This window comes from Phoxinus phoxinus (genome assembly GCF_949152265.1).
Source record: "Phoxinus phoxinus genome assembly, chromosome: 15".
Taxonomy (NCBI): domain Eukaryota; kingdom Metazoa; phylum Chordata; class Actinopteri; order Cypriniformes; family Leuciscidae; genus Phoxinus; species Phoxinus phoxinus.
Genome location: NC_136890.1, coordinates 4,317,746 through 4,339,011, shown reverse-complemented (window position 1 = coordinate 4,339,011; position 21,266 = coordinate 4,317,746). Strand labels below are relative to the sequence as shown.

Here is a 21,266-nt window from a genome sequence, read left to right as displayed (position 1 = left end):
TTTACAATGATTAATTATAATCATCATCATCATAATCACTATGTAGGTAAGGTCTATATGTAGGCAATTTTTTAGAAAAGGTTCATTAGTTAGTAAAGTGTGTTCACACTTTTATAGCAAGACAATATCATTTTTTTTACCGAAACACACGTTTATTTAACAATCGATTAATGAAATGCTTTGTTAACATGCCGACTACAGGTCACCACAGGTTAAAGATGGACATTTATTTTTTTGAATTTCGTTATAAACTGACATAATTTAGTGGTTTTGTTCACGTATCAACTGAAAACAGCACAGACTAGATCTTGCTTCATCAAATTGAGGATGGATTTAAAACGGGAAACTGATAATGTCAACCCAGACTGTGCTTACCATGTTTACCTGATGCTCGTCCACGTTCTGTGCATGTAATACACACTGACACAGGGGAAAATGCATCATCGGAGAAGTACTAATTAAACGGTCAATGATTTCTGAAATTTCTGAATATTTTTGGTTGCTGAAGTGTCAGTGCATCACTACATACTACCGGTTGACCGGTCATCAATCTGAAGCATTTTTGTTTTACTCTGGCCGATCTCTGCTCGCGGAGTTGCACACAAACTGCATTGAAATCATTTCCCCCAGAATTTTTTTGTGTGTGGAAATATTTATCTAGACATTTACACAGATATTTTTTTATGTAGCATTATTTTACAAAGCTAAAATCAAACCATTTTTTTTTTTTTTTGCTTTAAATCTTGAAATTATACAATACAAATACATTTAAAATAATAAAAAAAACTGCTCATGCAACATGTGTGTAACATCTTTGTTTGGATTGGGATGTAAATGCAGTGGTTTCCTCTAACTTAAAATGGCTAAAGATTGTTTTGTTTGTTAAAGGCCAGTTTGGCCTGCAATAAAAATGTACTTAAAAGTTTTTTTTCTGTGAGTAACTGGTATTGGAATCTATGGAAGCAAGCTTGTTTCCATCACAGAATAAAACAATTTAAAAGATAATTATATCTAATAATTCAGATTGTTTTCTGATTGCGTGTTAGTCAGAATTGCGAGATATAAACACGCAATTATGAGAAACAAAAAAGCCAGAATTGACCGTTCACAAAGACCCGCTCCCCTTAGTTACTGTCGCTATGTCCGACAAGATACGCCGCTCTCTCGCCACACCATGTTCTCATGCAGTGAAAAACACATCATGGAGCAGAGAGACACTGACAGACACAGACCAGGTTACTTTTCCATTACTTTTGATATTAAACAAAGTCTCACCTTTCAAATTTGGTAATTTGTTTAAAGAAATTTAAACAATAAATAGCGTTTTGTGGCTCTTTAATGTGTCTGACAGATCGCTGTAGAGCCTCAGTTAAAGCCGCTCGTGAACCGATCATCTCTTCCTTCTAGTTCATTTATAGCATCAAATAAAAATGAATGAACATCAGAAGGAATGTTGTTTTAACCGCGGAAAGGCGTCAGTACACTCCGCTTCTCAAGCTCAAATCCTCCCATGTTAATCTACTAACTCTCCTGACCGCTTTGTCCGACAAAATGACGGATGGCGAAGTATGATTGGTCAGATCACCTGTCAATCAAGCTCCTGTGAAGGGTCAATCGGGAGATATAAACTCGCAATTGTGAGAGAAAAAGGTTAGAAATGCGAGAAACAAAGTTGTATTTACCTTTTTCATTTTTTATTCGGTGGCGAAACAAGCTTCTATCGGCCCATCAGCACAGACTCCTTAAGGTCTGTTCACATAAGAGAAATCCAGCATTTCAATAGGATATAATACATTTCCACACGCAGATTTCGCAACATTTTTATGCAAATTTTCCTCAATGACCAACAGAAAGCTGCTTGGGTCTGTGTGATTTCTGTGAGCTGAGCTTCATACATCACTTCACTATTGGCAAAAAGAACGGACCTTTTTAGCCGACAAAATTCTAACAAAATTTTGCTAATATGACCGCACCTGGCTTGCCAGTGTTAGCTTTTAGCTAATTCATCACTTTAAAAGTTTTCTACAACTGAAAAGGTCAAAAGAGAACAGTCACAAACTCCTCCTATTCTTCTTCTTCTTCAGTGCAAAAGGTTGTGGGTAATATTAGTCCAAAAGAACAAATTATGCATATTTTGGAAAATTCCACCCGTGCATCTTTTGTAATAATAGTTTTCAGGGCCTGAATTTCAGTAATGTTGGTTGAATGAGTAAATTAATCTACACAGATGAACAGATCAAATCAATAATTTGAAACATGTTGGTCAGGCTGCAGTTTCAGGTCCTGACTTCCTATGATTTGCGACACGCTAATCCAAATCTAGCATGAATACCTCACAGTACGGAAAGCATTCAAATCAGGATGCATCCTTATTCTTTCTTTAGCAATTGCATAGAATGCAAAATGATGATTGAATCTGAATACATGCCTCAAGATTACTAGAGAAAGCTGTGGTAGAACTGGAGGTTCATGGTTAATCTCAGAGTTTTTAGCCGCAGCAAAAGCCTTAATCCAGGACTTCCTGGAGCTTAACTGGATGTTTATGATGTGGATTTAGTATATGGGAAAACCTTTATGAAACATGATGTGAATTGACATCCAGAGTTTCAAGACAAATGAACCAGAAATGTGGAAATGTTTCTGATGATTTTCTGTATGCAGGGCATTCTGGTGGGTTAGATGTCAAATGAGGTTTTTGGACACACTTAACTTTTAAGAGTATAATGTATTAACACACCATAATGTCATAAAGGATCATTCACAGCGTTTAATCGCCAGCATTCGGCATTCCTACTGTAGGGTTTTTCCTCTACACCTTTTAAAATAAAGGTTTGTATTGGCATCAGTGGCTCCATGGAGAACCCTTAACATCCATGGAACTTGTCAATCACTCAAAATGTTCTATTTATAGTGGAAATAGATTCTTTAGAATATTCAAATGTTAAGAACTGATCACTGAAAAGTTATTTTCAAGAATTTCATTCTTTTAAATTAGGCTTTTTTTCTTCTCTATGATAGCAGGACATTAAAATTGTTTTACGAAAAATATCAAAATGACATTTAATTCATAAATAAATAAAAAATGTCCATCATAGAATAGGTGTATTCAAATCATATGAATTGCATTTTTAATGTATTTTAAAACAAATTATTTTATTTGCATTTTTATATTAAATTTTCACCATATTTATACATAAATAAAATCAAGATACAATGTTCACCGAAAGTAAAGTAATTTCAAGTTTTTTTAGAGGTAGAATTGAATAATCGCTAAAGCTCAATAACTGAAATATCACCAAAAACATCTGTCCACATGATTGATTGAATAAAGTGTGAGAAAGTTATTTTAATTTTAATAACTGCTGATTTGGACTGAGTTCACAGTTTGCAGTTTTGTTGCGTTAATAACCGTGGATACCATTATTGACGAGAACAACTGATTTTAGGGCTGTAAACGATTAATCGAATCCAAAATAAAAGTTAGTGTTTACATAATATATGTGTGTGTATTGTGTATAATTATTTTGCATATATAAATACACACATGCATGTATATATTTGAGAAATATTTGCATTTATATACTGCATATATATTTTTATATGATTTATATTATATATAAATATAACTATTTTATATATAAATAAATAAAAAATTCTTAAATATATACATGCATGTGTGTGTATTTATATATACAAAATAATTATACACAATACACACACATATATTATGTAAACACAAACTTTTATTTTGGATTCGATTAATGGTTTACAGCCCTTGCTTTATTCCATAACCTGTTGTGCCGTCTATGGAGGAGGCACTTCTTCACAGGCCATCAAATCAATGCCCAAAACGCTCCCAATGTGAAGACTGACAAAATGTAGGCAGCTTAATTATGCAGTCCTCCAAGAGACTTCGCCACACACAACCTTTGCTGAGAAGAAATCCAAGAATAAACTGCACTCAGTTCGTGAAAAAAATAAATCAAAATATCTTAATAATGCATTATATATAGGCTCCAAATAAAGCGGATTGGTACATTTCTCACGTACAACCGCTCCTCGATCAGAGGTAAAGATGGGCCAATTTGAACAGCGTGTCGGTGTCCAGGAGACACATTAAAATCTCTCTCCCGTCCACTGTCATCTCAATCAGAGAGTTAGACCGCGCTTCATAACAAACAACCACAGAACACACACACAAACACACATGCAGAGACAAGCACTACAATTAGACTGAGGTAGACACACACACACACACACACACACACACTCACTCAGAGAGTAGATGCAATTACACCGGCAGGGGAAATGAGAGGTGATACACTGTTAGAGAGGTAGAGGATGATAATGGACTAGATGAGTGCTAAGAGTGTGTGTGTGTGTGTGTGTGTGTGTGTGTGTGTGTGTGTGTGTGTGTGTGTGTGTGTGTGTGTGTGTGTAAACTGCCAGCTCGAGCCATTAACCTCTCATACTAATAACATACTTTAATGGCAACTTTGCTAGTTTGTTTTTTACCTTGACATAATTAAATATAGAGCTCAGCACTTGATGATGGTATTGGGAATAAGAGCACAATGAGACATAACCACTTGTGTTTTTGTTTTACCAAAACAGACACATTTATAGCGTGAATTGTCGGGCTTCCTCTGCTTAAAACGCAATATCTTATGAACTCGATTTTACATATTATGAAGAAAATGTGAATGATGCTGGTGGCCCATGAAAAAGGCATGTGTGTTGCTATAGTGTCTTCTGAGTGGGTACTAGGTGGTTACTTACTGGTCAAAAAGTCTCAAATAAAAGTTAATTTAAAGGAGAACTCCGGGCAATTTTTAAGTTAATCTTGATCGTTATACCTTTGTGAGTTCTGTCTATAGAAATAAAAAACGAACCGGATTTGTGCTTGCAACACGGAGCTGCTACCGCTAATGCCCAGAGCTCACTCCGCTAACGGCAGTTATGGGGCATATTCATAAAGAGTGTTTTTGTGCCTCTTAACGGACACAAAATCCAATTAAAATGTCTGTCCAACATGAACAGGGTCCTTACATGACAACAAGATGCGTTTAGCAACTTAGCCATTGTTTAAATTCACCTAAATAGTGTTTGAGACGGCTAGCTGTAGTCTCGCGCTGAAGTCCCGTGGGAACTCCCGTTGTAGCCGGGAAACGGTAAATAGAAGTGTGCAGGTGGAGGAGCGTCGTGTGTGTGAAGAGTGACGATCGGAGTTGCTCACAAATGAAGAAGAAATGGTTCGTAACGTAACTATGGAGAATATAGAAGATTTTGAACATATGGAAGAGGCTTTTGAGTTTGATGGTCGTCCTTATTTATTATTTATTCGAACCCGAGTATACAGACGAAGAACTAGCCTCACACTCTTCACACACACAACGCTCCTCCACCTGCACGATTTACCGTTTCCCGGCTACAACGGGAGTTCCCACGGGACTTCAGCGCGAGACTACAGCTAGCCGTCTCAAACACTATTTAGGTGAATTTAAACAATGGCTAAGTTGCTAAACGCATCTTGTTGTCATGTAAGGACCCTGTTCATGTTGGACAGACATTTTAACTGCATTTTGTGTCTGTTAAGAGGCACAAAAACACTCTTTATGAATATGCCCCATAACTGCCGTTTTAGCTGAGTGAGCTCTGGGCATTAGCGGGAGCAGCTCCGTGTTGCAAGCACCAATCCGGTTCGGTTTTTTTTCTATAGACAGAACTCACAAAGGCAACGATCAAGATTAACTTAAAAATTGCCCGGAGTTCTCCTTTTAGTTAACATTTAAATTCCATAGCACAAACGTGTTAGTAATATATTCACCATGAACTCGAGGGCATTTGAGGCTCTGTGAGTAATAAACAGCCAGAAGCCGGTCCTTTAAGACCTCACTGACTCTGAGTTCTTCTACAATAGCGTACTTGACTCAGCACTGTGATGACAAATGTTATGGAGCTCGTGTGCTACACTATCATTAGCTACACCAGTAATTTTCCACAGTTCCATTTGTATTCAATTGGCACTCGCTCTCTCTCCCCCCAGGGATGCCTTAATGTCTCTATAATATAACATAGTATAGCTCTACCGCACATCCCACTTCACAGCGTGCTTCGTGACTAAAGGAATTAACTTTCATCAGCGTTTTCTGCTAGCGCAAGCATTAATATTGCTATTGTTCACATTTAGGTTTGTTCAAATCCCTAACCTGAAATATTTCATTTTGAACTACCGGTAGTAAACAGAACATTAGCCATTACAATCAAACTTGGAAAACATACCATTTATTTACAATGGAGGATGCGAATCATATCTAGAGACCAGGGGCCAGATTCACAAAAATCTTCTTAAGAAATAAGTTAGGAAATTTCTTAAGATAAATTCTTGAAAAAGAAAGTTAAAATATTATATTGCTAAAAGTAACCATTCTCATTTAATTTAATTTTTTCATGACTTTTTTTTAATACTTTTTGTCAAATGATTAAATCATCCGTTAGGTCGTTCTCTTTATTGATGCTTTGTAATTTTTGTATTCTTTGACTAAAAATGTTTTGTGAATCCGGCCCCAGAATAAAGTATAACACTAGGAGGTGGGAATCAACAGAGACCTGGCGATATGATATTATAATAATATCTAGGTCACAAATCAATAATACTCTGTCCGTGCCAAAAACTGCTATTCAGCCTCTTTCAATGTGCTTTTCAATTTGATAGACAAAAATTATATTGCCATTTAAGTTGTTTAAATGTGTTTTTGTTCGTGGTTTGCTAAATGGACAGATTAAAGTCCCCCTGTGGAGAAAATCCAGCGTATAATGTTGTTTATATGTCTATGTGGTGTTTTTAATATGCAAACCATGTATAAGTTCATAAGTGGACAGCATTGCTGAGTATTTTCTGCTTAAAACTGCAGTGAACCAAAGACAGTCTCAAAAACACGGTTTGAAATCGCTGGTGTTTCTGACGTCACAAACTACCTTGTAACCAATCAGATCAACGTGTGATCGTCAACCAGTGGATCTCTGAGCTGAGTGAGTGAGTGGAGGCGGGGCTCATTTGCATATTCATAGAACCGTGTATACTAAATGAGGCAAGGGTGTCGAGTTACATTCAAGATATTTTGAGGCATTAAGAAAAAGGTTTAAATATGTAATTTTGGTGATCAAAGATGAGTTTTAAGGGATACAATTATTGACAACATGTGAGGACTTTAAATTACTTTTGTAATGATTCCTTGTCTTGTGTGGACTTTTGTTATTTCCTGTTCTGTGCCATGTTTTGTAGTCCTTTGTAGTTTTGTGAGTGAGTGGTTGCATATTCATATAACCGCGTATACTAAATGAGGAAAGGGTGTCTAGTTACATTCAGGCAATTTTAAGGCATGAAGAAATGGAAAAAAAATGTTAAATGTGTCATTTTGGTGATTTTAAGAATGTTTCGTGAATCCGGCCCCAGAATAACATAGACTTAGACGTGGAGTAGTCAACCAGAACACCCTAGCAAACACACAGCAAAAGAAATTACCCAGAACACTTCAGTAACCGCAGAGCGACGCACTGGAAACCACCTGTGATAGACTTGTTGTGTTGGCATATTCTGCATGAACAAACACCACATGCATGTTCTTCAGAAATCGAGTTTATCTTGCTTCACACGGACTGACACAGAGTCCGACACCAAGCTAAGACACATTTTTTTGCTGATTAAACCAAAGACAACTTTTTGTCCTATAGTGTGATCGATATCTCGGACTTCCCCTCAAACATCTGTTTTGTTGAACAAACGTTATGGGATTTCCCCCTGAAAGTGGTTGAACATTAACCTCGTTTCACCAGTTTCTTTTCCGACAAGCTTTCAAAGAGCCAAGTCATGTTTAACTGAGACATGACATCGCAACACAACACATCTCGCATCCTTTCCTCACCTGTTTAATCAGCATGTAGGTCTCGGACATGATCTTCTCGATGCGCTGCAGGTCGTAGGTCATGCCCTTCTGGCCTTGCTGCCAAACCCTGTACGCATCCAGAAGCAGCGTCTTGCCAGACTCCACGTCATCCAGCAGTTTTCTCTTTCTGTTGGGTCTCTGTGGTAGCGTTGGCTCAGGGCTGCTGGGTAACGGGTTGCTCGGCGTTGGCGTTGTGGCCATAGTTGGCGTTGCTTTAGCTGCGTTCACCTGATTCTGTAGCTGTAGCTGTAGCTGTTGCTGTTTAGAGCTAATGCTCAACTCCTCCAGCGACAGCTCCGTCGCCCGACTGCTCTCCGGGATCTTATCAACCTCCTCCGCTACGGATTTAACCATCCCCTGCTCTTGTGGGACAGTGTCAATTGGCGTTTGAGGGTCTTTGAATTTTGAAGCACCCGGCCATAATCCCAAGCCGAGCTCCATAGGCTCTCCAAGTCCTGAAGTACCTTCTCTGGGGTGAAGTGTGACCGCTGTGACCTGAGTCAAAGGCTCCAGAGAGAGCTGAAGTGTGGCTGAATGTTGTTGAGTTACGGCAGGAGGTCCGGTCTCGCTCGCCGTGAGCGCAGGGGTGTCGGGGAGTCCTGCTTTAGGCTGGCTAGTGTGTGAGCATTTGGGGTCTTCTGCAGCGGGGGGCCGGTTGGAAACATCCGCTGTGGTCATTTCACCCATAGAGGTGGTAGACGGTTTAGGAGGATCGCTCACCTGAGAGAGAGAGAGAGAGAGAGAGAGAATGAAAGAGAAACTGAAACACATCTTCACACTATAAAGGCGGCACAGAAGCCACATCCTTAAGGCCAATTCACACCCCACAGATAAGCGCCAACAAACAAGTTGGCCGTTAGAATTTTATGAAAAAATGTAAACATTTTTCACACTGACCCAACAGACACTGATTGAACATGATCAGTCAGGTGAAAACAAACCCTGACACAGCAACAGAGTAACACACTGATCCAACAAAACCTCTTTGTGAATTGTGTGAATTGGCCTTTAGAGACCCTGATATACCCATGCAGCTTTACAGTGCTAAACATGAAATTACAATTTCTACTATAAAGATCACGACAGACTGAACAGAAGAATTTAACCGGAGAAGAATGACCTATTACATCATCGCCACGGACCAATAGAGATTATGCGTGTGACGTCACCATCGGCCGGAGTGACTGCGGTTACACACATTGAGTGGCAAAAACACTGAGCGGCAGCATTGGTTTTCAGCGTGAATACCACGAAAAACATCTAAACCGGGAAAGAGCTTTGAGATTGGCTGTACAACCACATTTGACAAGAAAGCCGAGGTATATTTTTACCGACTGCCGAAAGCTACAGAACAGAGAAGCAAATGGATCGCTGCGATTCATAGAAACGACTGGATCCAAGCAGAGAAAGAAGGATTTGCAGTTATTTTGTGTCAATATGCTGGATTTAGGGGTAATATCATACCCTGTATATTTTATTGTTATACAGGTGAAACTCGAAAAAATTTAATATCGTGCAAAAGTTAATTTATATCAGTAATTCAACTTAAAAGGTGAAACTAATATATTATATGGACTCATTACATGCAAAGTGAGATATTTCAAGCCTTTATTTGTTATAATTGTGATGATTATGATGAACCCCAAATTCAAAATTAGAATAATGTGAAAAAGTTTTCATAAGCTGTAAGCCATAATCATCACAATTATAACAAATAAAGGCTTGAAATATCTCACTTTGCATGTAATGAGTCTATATAATATATTAGTTTCACCTTTTAAGTTGAATTACTGAAATAAATGAACTTTTGCACCATATTCTATTTTTTCGAGTTTCACCTGTATATTATATTGACAAGTCATCAATTAAATATTTACCATCGTATATTCTGCATAATTGGATATTTTTAAATACACACTGACCAAAAACTATACAAGTTTTAGTGCTGGACGATATGATGATATATATAACATAGATATAAGTGATCACCCAGATTTAGACCTGCTATATTGTATTTATATAAAGTGTTCACAGGTAAATTTGCTTTATGTATTTCCCCGATGTTGAAATCAGGCACATATAAATGTCAGGAAACACGATCCTGCTGCATGTTAATATCCGTGGATCACTGGATCTTTGGTAAGTTATAAGGAACACTATATATCGAGTCCAACCTTCAGTTTAAACTGATAATCGTTCATTTACTCTAGTTTTCGCAGTTTCCTCTATTAAATCCAGTCAGTCAGCAGCTCGTCTGCCACTCGGGCTGGCTGAGGGAGTGTGTTCCTGCGGGAAAGTGACCTCAATTCATACGCTCTATAATTTAAAGGTGTTTACCAGCGGGAGCGAACTTTTCTGGAAAGTTTGCTTTGTGAAGCTGTCTCGAGCTCCCTAATTAACTTCGTTTGGCCTGATTTTGTTCGAAATTACGTCACATTTGTTCTTTGATTTCACTTGAAGTATATCGGAGTATAGTTGTCACGTGTATACAATCACTGTGAAAATGGCTAATCATGATTCTGCTGAGAGAAAACAATACATGTGATGATATGTTCTGACACTATAAGTTCACAAACGCAACATTTATATTTAAGTTTTTCTGCAATTAATCTAACTTAGCAATCAGAAAGAAGCACAGGCACCAAGTTAAGCGATGCTATCTCTCAGTTCTTCGAGCAGTCAGGATGGCATTAGCTAATGTGTTAGCACAAACATAAGCGTATCCTTGGCTGTCAGAGCTGGCTTGAGTCTCATTTCCCAAACATGGCAGTGTCTCCATAGGAAACATATGACACCAAGGCCACTGTTCAGCTTCTATTTCTGATAATAGAACAAAACACACACAAAAAAAACTAAAACTTCTAAAAACAAACCAAAAACAAGTGAGAACATTAGTTGTCATACCCCTGTGAGTTTATCCAGATTGTCCTCCAGCACCTTTACAGTGAAGCAAAACGCTCGCTTGGCCAAAACTTGTCGGTCCACATCTCGCAAGTACTTCCTATAACACACAATATATAAACATATGTGATATCTCTTTAAATGAAAATGCTTCATCCAATGTTTCATATTATTCAAAAAATTGGAAAACGAAAAGATAAAAAAATGACGAGACAGATTTTGGGGAAATCTTAGCGGTATGAAATGTAGGTGTGTGAGGAATTTTTTTATCTTCTGCCGTTTCGCATTGATTCACAAATTTCAAAAATCGATATTCTAAATTGTTACATTTCTTAATTTCAAGTTATTGTAATGTTAGATTGTTATTAAACCACAATAAGCCGTGAAAAAGGACACAGCCGAAGCTCGAGCACAGATACATGCGATCCCGAATCCAGTTCTCTTTCAGCTTATTGCGATTGAATGGTCAAATACAAACACAATGATGTCAAAATGCACACTGTGTGGTTATGTCTGTTATGTCCTACGTGAACGTAAACAGTTGGGAGCAAATCGGATGTGTAACAGTGTATTAGACTCTTAAAGGGACAGCAGCCTAATAAACTGTGGCAGTCTGTTTTGATAATTTAATAGAAAACAGAAAATCACTCACTGCTTTTGACTGAATCACATTTTTTAATTAATATATCAATTAAGATTTAATTCATACAGTCAAGACTATACAGTGTTTTCATTTTACATTTGATTATTCAAATTCGGTAGTATTGTTTAAGACATGTTAAATAAAACTAGGCTACTGTACGTGAATTTTTCTATTGTATAGAAAAAATACAATAGAAAAATACAATAATTATTTTTTTCTATTCTATTGTTGGTTTATTTTCATTTTATTTACCAGTGAAAAAGTTGTTATTTTTGTATCAATTAGTTTTACTTATGTACCAAGTAGTTTTTCCATTAGTCTCAGGGCTGCCTTGCTTTAATACAGAAGACTGTATGATTGTAGTCAGCTTAAATGGCATTTGTTTTATAAAAAACTAAAATGGGAAGAAAAAAAACAGTAAACTACAAGCCAACGCATATATTGAATCGAAATTTGATTCAAAATCGAGAATTGAATCGAATTGTGAGGTACCAAAAAGATTCCCACCCCTAATGAAATGCTATATATTTTCAAGGACTATTTTACACATTAGACTCTTTCCTTAACATTTCACACTATTATTTGAATATGCAACTTTAGATGAGGATAATTAAACACGCGTTAGGCAACACTTCATTTTAAGAAGTTAATCTACAATAATGGTGTGGGATTTACTTGAAACTTTTCACTCAGAAATTGCGACTAAATTTCACACGTGACATTATAAAGTAGAAAGACAAATAGTATTTTCATGCAACATACTATAACAAAATAATGTTTTATTTACAACTTTTGTAAAAACATTTTTACAGAGTACTTCCCCATTTCCTGTAATATATACAAGTGAAACTCGACAAATTTGAATATCATGCAAAAGTTCATTTATTTCAGTAATTCAAAAGGTGAAACTAATATATTATATAGACTCATTACATGCAAAGTGAGATATTACAAGCCTTTATTTGTTATAATTTTGATGATTATGGCTTACATCTTATGAAAACCTTTTCACAATATTGTAATTTTGAATTTGGGGTTTTCATAATCTGTAAGCCATAATAATCATCAAAATTATAACAAATAAAGGCTTGAAATATCTCACTTTGCATGTAATGAGTCTATATAATATATTAGTTTCACCTTTTAAGTTGAATTACTGAAATGAATGAACTTTTGCACCATATTCTAATTTTTGGAGTTTCACCTGTATGCATTATTTCATTAAACAACAAAACAAGGTAAACAATCAATGAATTGAGAATTGGTGATCTTACTTTCCCTGGTCGGGGGTTCTCTGAAGCATGAGGGAGATTTTGAGTAATGTGTGGTGATCTTTCAGTTGAGACAGAACATCCAGCAACAGCACGATGGATCTGTTCATATGAGATGCAAAACTACCAGGACGATCGATCTCATCTACTGGAATACGCCAGATGCCCTGCGGAAGAGAAGGAGAGAAGAGGAGTTGAGGTATCAGACCCAGTGTTGGCTGTCAGATCGGTTCGACAAGCGAGCCACAGGAAAACTGATGCTAACAAGGCCACTGCTGAGCTTCTCTATACAGCAAACTCCAGGAAATACATACTTAGAAACACAATCCAGTGCCTCAAAAACAACTTTCAGTGTGCAAAACAAACCTCTGGGAAAGTCCATTAACATTCACAAGAGGTAAACATGCGGAAAGAATGAGTGGCTGACTTAAAGAGAAGGGAAAAATTAAAGAGACGTGGTGCAGACAAAGAGAAAATGGAGAGAAGCTGAGGATTTGTATTGTCGTAAGGCCATCTGCTCTTGGCTCTTGATGCGCTGGTCTCCGGCCATGAAGAATATCTGCCCACTGATGAGAAATCTGTCTCAACCCACTCTCTCTCGATCCAGCTCTCTAACCCTCTGCTTCAACTCGAGCTGTTCATCTTTCCCTCCAGTCGTGCTGGACTGAGAACAGCACAGCAAATGAAGATATTGACAATGAACAGAGATGGCAAACTAAAGAAGGCGCCAAGAGGACACACTGTAGTCTAGGCAAGTGCGCAGACACTTCTAGTTATGCAAGCTCGACTTCACGTGGCACTGCATTCTGAAGCGATGGAAAGCGCAGTACGATGCATTCTCAGGATGACTGCAAGCGTGCTATAGCAGACATTTGCATAAAAAAACTTCTTTTTCTCTTTTAGATCAACCGTTTGAAGACAATCGAACCGTCTCTTACTGTTCATTACATCACAGTGCCGCATTAAAGTCAACGGGAAACATTTTATTTCTATGATCAGGATATTTAACAAGAAAAGCATTGGGCAGGGCTTGATTTTAATCATTGAGAGTTGATTGAATCACGAGAAGTGGGCGACACCTACTAGAATAAAACCGAATGGTTCATTAAGCATCATGACAACAGCTGGAAAATATTTGTATACACTTTTGTCCAAATGTATCGTTCAACAAGATTCAGTCTCTTATGCTCACAAAGTCTGCACTTGATGAAAAACAAACTAAAAGCAGTAATATTGTGACATCTTATTACATATTCTTATTAAATGTAATAATATTTCACCATATTATTGGTTTTACAGCATTTTTTTAATCAAATTAAAGCATGCTTTTTGCGCGTAAAGGACCTCTTTCAAATACACTTTAAAAAATAATTATTCCAAACTTTTTAATGGTAGTGTACAATAAATTTGACCCAAGAACCCAATTTTTGGACTATTGCACATGACTAATTATGCATAATAAAACAAGTAACATGATTTAATAAAGTAAATAGGCTCAGTATTTTAATGAGAGATCGCTACCGCGCAGACTCCGGCCCCGAGATCGCTACCGCGCAGACTCCGGCTCCGTGATCGCTACAGTGCAGACTCAGGTCCCGAGATCGCTACCGTGCAGACTCCGGCTCCGAGATCGCTACCGTGCAGACTCAGGTCCCGAGATCGCTACCGTGCAGACTCAGGTCCCGAGATCGCTACCGCGCAGACTCCGGCCCCGAGATCGCTACCGCGCAGACTCCGGCACCGAGATCACTACCGCGCAGACTCAGGTCCCGAGATTGCTACCGCGCAGACTCCGGCCCCGAGATCGCTACCGCGCAGACTCAGGTCCTGAGATCGCTACCGCGCAGACTCAGGTCCCGAGATCGCTACCGTGCAGACTCCGGCTCCGAGATCGCTACCGTGCAGACTTAGGTCCCGAGATCGCTACCGCGCAGACTCCGGCCCCGAGATCGCTACCGTGCAGACTCCGGCTCCGAGATCGCTACCGTGCAGACTCAGGTCCCGAGATCGCTACCGTGCAGACTCAGGTCCCGAGATCGCTACCGTGCAGACTTAGGTCCCGAGATCGCTACCGTGCAGACTTAGGTCCCGAGATCGCTACCGTGCAGACTTAGGTCCCGAGATCGCTACCGTGCAGACTCAGGTCCCGAGATCGCTACCGTGCAGACTTAGGTCCCGAGATCGCTACCGTGCAGACTCCGGCTCCGAGATCGCTACCGTGCAGACTCAGGTCCCGAGATCGCTACCGCGCAGACTCAGGTCCCGAGATCGCTACCGTGCAGACTCAGGTCCCGAGATCGCTACCGTGCAGACTCCGGCTCCGAGATCGCTACCGTGCAGACTCCGGCTCCGAGATCGCTACCGTGCAGACTCAGGTCCCGAGATCGCTACCGCGCAGACTCCGGCCCCGAGATCGCTACCGCGCAGACTCCGGCCCCGAGATCGCTACCGCGCAGACTCCGGCCCCGAGATCGCTACCGCGCAGACTCCGGCCCCGAGATCGCTACCGCGCAGACTCCGGCCCCGAGATCGCTGCCGCGCAGACTCCGGCCCCGAGATCGCTGCCGCGCAGACTCCGGCCCCGAGATCGCTACCGCGCAGACTCCGGCCCCGTGATCGCTACCACGCAGACTCCGGCCCCGTGATCGCTACCGCGCAGACGCGGGTCCCGAGATCGCTACCGCGCAGACTCGGGTCCCGAGATGTCAGTGCCATATCGGGACACTGGCGGCTTCAGTTCTCATCAATGGAAGAGAGTGAAGGGGGCGTCGCATCTATTTTTACAGTCTATGGTCAGGACAGTTTCATCCTTCAGTGGTGTGAGCAGAGAACGTCTAAGTAAACATCAGTCTGTTTTCCAGCTGAAAGCTATAAGCATGCAGAGCTGTACGTCTTGATTTCACTGATCACTTTTCTGCAGTCAATCTTTCTGATTGCCCTAAAAGAGGACCCTGCTTCAGTGTGGCCTGGCAGACGCCCGTGTATGGACATGTAGACATTCCAGAAACTGTAGGTAATGGCATTAAAGCATGTGAAAACCCAGGAACTCGATGTAGGGGAGAGCTCAAATATGCAGGAGTGAGAAAAGAGAGAATCTGAAAAAGAAGGAAATGCTAATTGAAATGTTGCATGTTTCCGGAAACCTGGATGTTTATTTGCATGCAGAATGATCTGCAGCTGCTAGTCATCAAATTAAAAGCAGACTGAACGATTCGATCCAAAAGGCAGACATCAGGAAAATGAGAAGAAGAGCGGAGGGAAAGGAGAGAAACTGGAGAATGTAGCTGGTGGATTGATTAAAAAAAAACTAATAAACTTCATATTTTGTGAAGGAAGTTATGAAAATCAGCCTACTCAACACTCACATGCACACGGTTTCTACCTTTGAATAGTCCTGTGTGATATACCGAAACAATTATTATTATTTTTTCATCCTTTTGGCAAAATTTTATTTACAGGTGAAACTCGAAAAATGTGAATATTGTGCAAAAGTTCATTTCAGTAATTCAACTTAAAAGGTGAAACTAATATATTATATAGACTCATCACATGCAAAGTGAGATATTTCAAGCCTTTATTTGTTATAATTTAGATGATTATGGCTTACGGCTTATGAAAACCTTTTCACAATATTCTAATTTTGAATTTGGGGTTTTCATAAGCTGTAAGACATACTCATCAAAATTATAACAAATAAAGGCTTGAAATATCTCACTTTGCATGTAATGAGTCTATATAATACATTAGTTTCACCTTTTAAGTTGAATTACTACATTTTTCGAGTTAAACCTGTACATCTCAATATTTAAATATTCATAAATATTTCTTAATAAGCGAAAATGTGATTTCAAAAACAGCCATTGCAGCCAATTAGATAAAAAAAATAGCATTTCTGCATTCCAGTATTATACTATACTGCAAAAATAATGAATAAATAAACATGATTTATTGTGTGTGTGCACGCGTGTGTGTGTGTGTGTGTGTGTGTGTGTGTGTGTGTGTGTGTGTGTGTGTGTGTGTGTGTGTGTGTGTGTGTGTGTGTGTGAGGATTTGCCCTTTCACTGCAGGGATTACCCAAAGCCCCTCCAGCAGGACACAGTACATGATGGATACGGGAAAGAGGGGCGTGTCCTGATGGATGGATCTGGGAAAGGGGCGTGTCCTGATGGATGGATCTGGGAAAGGGGCGTGTCCTGATGGATCAGTGGATGGAATGCTATTAGACAGGTCTTTGGCACAGGACCCTCAAACCGCTGTGCCACAGTCCAAATAACACGGCTTTACGGCCAGATTACACACACACACAGACACACACACACACACACACACACAGACACACACACACACGCTCAGTCATTCCTGCACTGCAGCAACTACTTCTGATCAGCATTAAAAGACGTGGGTTTGCCTCAACTGTGAATTTCGCATTTATAATTTCCAGATAATGTTTATTTTAATGTTAACAGTATTGATTAATGTTAATAAAAAATATTATTAAATATGCCTGTATCTGCAACAGGTTTTCCTTTAAAAATGTAGTGCATTTAATTTGATGTAAACAAGTAAAGCAGTCCTCTGGTGAAGTTGTTGAATTTCAAAAGTTACAAGACAGCAAATTACTTTACTTTTCAGTTGTAACTGCATTGCAAATTTCAATTATATATATATATATATTCATAAATAACAAACTTGAGCCTTTATTCCAAAACACTGAAGTTGGAAATTTGTAAATTTTAACTTGTGAAAAAAATGTTTGTTTTTCTTTTTCATGTGGAAGTGTGAAACAAACAGTCCTTTTAGCAACTTCCTTTGCAGTTATGATAAAAACAGCATTTCATATCATTGTGGCTTTTTGTTGTTGGAAAGACTGACAAGACTGATTGTTCTCAAAAAAGGACAGACAGAATGAGAGTGAATGGTATGACCCTTCCTCTTTCAAAAGTTTGTGTTTGACGAGAAAATGCTGTAATTTGATACACAGAAAGCCTCATTCATTCTCCATTTCTTTTTTTCTGGGAATCCCCACACATCTAGAGGAAACATTTGAGAACGCAAATGAATAATAGCCACGATTATATGATTTTGGCCATTAAAAAGAGAGTGAAAACTAAAAAAACACAGCAACCAAAACTCACTGATGCCTTACAAGGATGACCCCAGCCAATCATCTGCTTCTGATTAACATATTTCCATTAGTATGAGAAGAAAACAACTTCAGCACCCGAAGCTTTACCATCAGGAACATGACTACTCATAAATAGCTTCAAAACCATACAAATTTACTTAGTGCAGCCTTCAAAAGACTAAACTCGACTGACCAGCGAAAGAAAAGCAAGCGATCATGTTTGTGTCAGGCCTACAGCTGCTTCCAATGCCATCAATATCATCTGACAGCAAAATCATTGAATTGAGCCCAGCAGACACGGGGCTTCCCTCACCATGCCAGACCATGCAAAAAAAAAAAAACAAGTTCAAACTAAAAACTAAAATAACACAAGCAGCACTTCAAGCGTAAACCAACAGATGCAGAGACAATGTGTAGATTCAGGAACATTGCAAGGTGTTTCTGATAAACAGTTCAGATTCAACACGTTTGACTGACAGAGCGAAACGTGAACGCATCAAATGCAGTGTGTAACTTTGACCTCAGGGATTCCCCTAGACACACAACTGCTCAAAGTGTCAATAAACATCTGAAGAAACATCTGCGCTCCAGAACCGCAAGCCTAAGAGGAACACGAGGAACGCGGGATCAAGGAGGTTCCCAGTCTCCTGACTCATCCAGTGCACTTCATCACTGCATTTCTGGTCATTACAGCCGCTCGTATTGACGAAACGCAGGACTCCGGCACGAGCTGCCTATCATCTGCGTCACCACTCTCAAACGCTCACTTTCTTTCTCTTGCTCTACTCCTTCAACTCTCTCCCACGACTCTGACACTTTTCCTTTCCACGAGCAAAAGCAGAAGGAAAAGGAAACCAAACAGGAAAAACAAAAGGGAAGAAACTCACCATCACCGAGGAGAGCTACTCCACGCTCTGCCTGTATGAATGTGTGTGTGTGTGTGTGTGTGTGTGTGTGTGTGTGTGTGTGTGTGTAAATGGGATGTTTTGATTCTTTAGTAATGTTCCAGCGAGAGAAGGCGAGCTATAGTCCAGGATTGAGAGAGTGAGATGCACGCGTGCGGAGGGAGGAGAAAAGGAGAGATGGTTGAACGAGTGTGCCTTAAACAGACTAGCGTTCGCTCTCCTCTCTTTCCAACCCTGCCATCGCAAAACAAAACGCCCACGCTTGTCTTTCTCTGCTCTGACCCCAGTGCGCTCGCTCGTCCTCCCTCTCTCTCTCTCCTTCTCTGTACACAGGCGGAGGGGACCGCCCCTTCTGAACACACCGGCCAATCAGAGAAGAGCTCCGTTTCTCAGCTCAGAAGTGCACACCCCCCCCCACACACACACACACACACACACAGAGAGGTGAACGACAGCAGACAGAAAGCATGCAACAGGATGTTAGTGTGGGTCAGAGAGAAAAGGGTGTGTGTGAACACAAACACACACACATATATGAACAGTTAAGAAAAAAGAGAAATAAGAGAAGAGGTGAGAACAGGAGAAACAAGAATTAAAGCACAGATGAGAAAACAACAGAACAGAAGAGACTTAAGAAAAGAATATGACGGTGAGACAAGTAGAGAAGATGCTATAAAGAGGAGAATGTAAGAAAAGAGATGAGAACAAGAATAAAAGAGATGAAGATAAATGAATTGAACAGAGAGAGAAGTGAGATGAGAAGAGACATGAGAGGAGAAAACAGGAGACAAGGACAAACAAAGAGAAAATGCTATAAAAAACAGACTAGGAAAGGAGAGGAGAAGAAAAGGTTAGATGAGACAAGAACAGGATGATAAGAATAAATGTGAAGAAACGAAGAGATGAGAAGAGACAGTAAGAGATGAAGAGAAGAGGATGAGAAAACTCAAGAGGACAAGAAAATAGGCAAGAGCAGAAAAAACTAGAGACAAGAAGAGATGACAGGATGAGTAGAAGAGAACAGAAGAAAAGACAGGAAAAGTGATAAGACAAGAGTTGAAACAAAGACAGAAGAGAGTAAAGGAGAATAAAGACAAGAAGAGCTGAGACAATAGCAGGACATGAGAAAAAAGAGGTAGAAAAGAGATGACCCTAGATGAGAGGAGACAATAAGAGGAGAAGAAAAGAGACTGTGGAGAATGTGCGACGATAGAAGATGTGAAGGGAAAGGGGAGACGAGAGGAGAATAATAGGGAGACAAACGAGAGGAGAACAGAAGAGACGAGAAAAGATGGGGCAAGTAGAGGAGGAATAAAAAAGAAAAAAAGAAAAGCAGCGAGACAAGGAGAGACGATGAGGGAAAGAAAAAAGCTGAGATGAGAAGAGACCATGTGAGACACAAGGAGAAAAAGAGACAAGAGAGACAGAGAAGAAGAGGAAAGAGGTGAAGGGGAGAGAGACTGAGAGAAGAGAAGAAACGAGAAAAGACAAGCAGAGACACGAAGGTGAGAGGTGAAGTGTGTCATTTATTACAGACACGAGAATAAATCAAGAGTGCAGAAACTCAGTGTCAAACAGCTCTCATTACCTCTTCTCCCTCTGTAAATGTTTGTGCTTTTCCACTGACACACACACACACACACACACACCTGGCATTTCCAACCCCCTGAAGCTAACAGGAAAGTCAAGATGCAAATGGAGCTGACCGTATCTCTACATGTGAACCACAGGTGTTTGAGGCTGCTGAACTTTCACACACACACACACACACACACACACACACACACACACACACACACACACACACACACACACACACACACACACTTCAGCCGGTTTCATGAGTTACACATGCGCAGACGTATGGATACAGAGAGAGGTCATTCCCCTGAAGGGTCAGAGGTCATTCCCCTGAAGGGTCAGAGGTCATTCCCCTGAAGGGTCAGAGCTACTCAGATTCTCAACTCAACTAAAACTGTCCAATTACAAGAAGCTGAATGCAGAAAAGCTCAAAACTGTCAAAGAGAAAGTCAGAAAATTCAAAAACTGGTTAGTTCACTCAAAAGCTAAAGTAAAATATTGACAGGTCCATCAATAAATAATTTAATTAATTAATGGAAAATTTACTAATTTACTAAAATAAAAATAAAATGTCCAAATATTGACAATTACAGGTGTGATGATGAATGAACTGTCCAGGCATCCAAAGAAAACTGGACAGGAATGTTTGTTTTTCTTGTACAGCAACTGCAAAACAAAAACAAAACAAAAATATATATTATAAAAAAAGATGTGTGCATATTTTACACTGCCGTTCAAAAGTTTGGGATCGGTACGATTTTTTATGTTTTTAAAAGAAGCATCATTACTCCAGTCTTCAGTGTCACATGATCCTTCAGAAATCAGTATAATATGATGCTCAAAAAACTTTCATTATTATTATTATCAATGTTGAAAACAATTGTGGAGCTTTTT

The 21,266-nt window shown here is 39.6% G+C and overlaps 1 protein-coding gene across 5 annotated transcripts in view; it reads right to left on the bottom strand.

Annotated features, from left to right (window-relative positions):
- Window positions 1-21,266, bottom strand: part of cabin1 (calcineurin binding protein 1) — a 139,639-nt gene that overhangs the window by 30,194 nt on the left and 88,179 nt on the right. For all 5 annotated transcript variants that reach the window (XM_079637527.1, XM_079637528.1, XM_079637525.1 and 2 more), the window contains 3 exons: window positions 12,765-12,928; window positions 10,851-10,947; window positions 7,926-8,666 (listed from right to left, as the gene is read on the bottom strand). In XM_079637527.1, coding sequence (XP_079493653.1) covers window positions 7,926-8,666; window positions 10,851-10,947; window positions 12,765-12,928 — 1,002 coding nt within the window. The remainder of the gene's footprint in view (window positions 1-7,925; window positions 8,667-10,850; window positions 10,948-12,764; window positions 12,929-21,266) is intronic.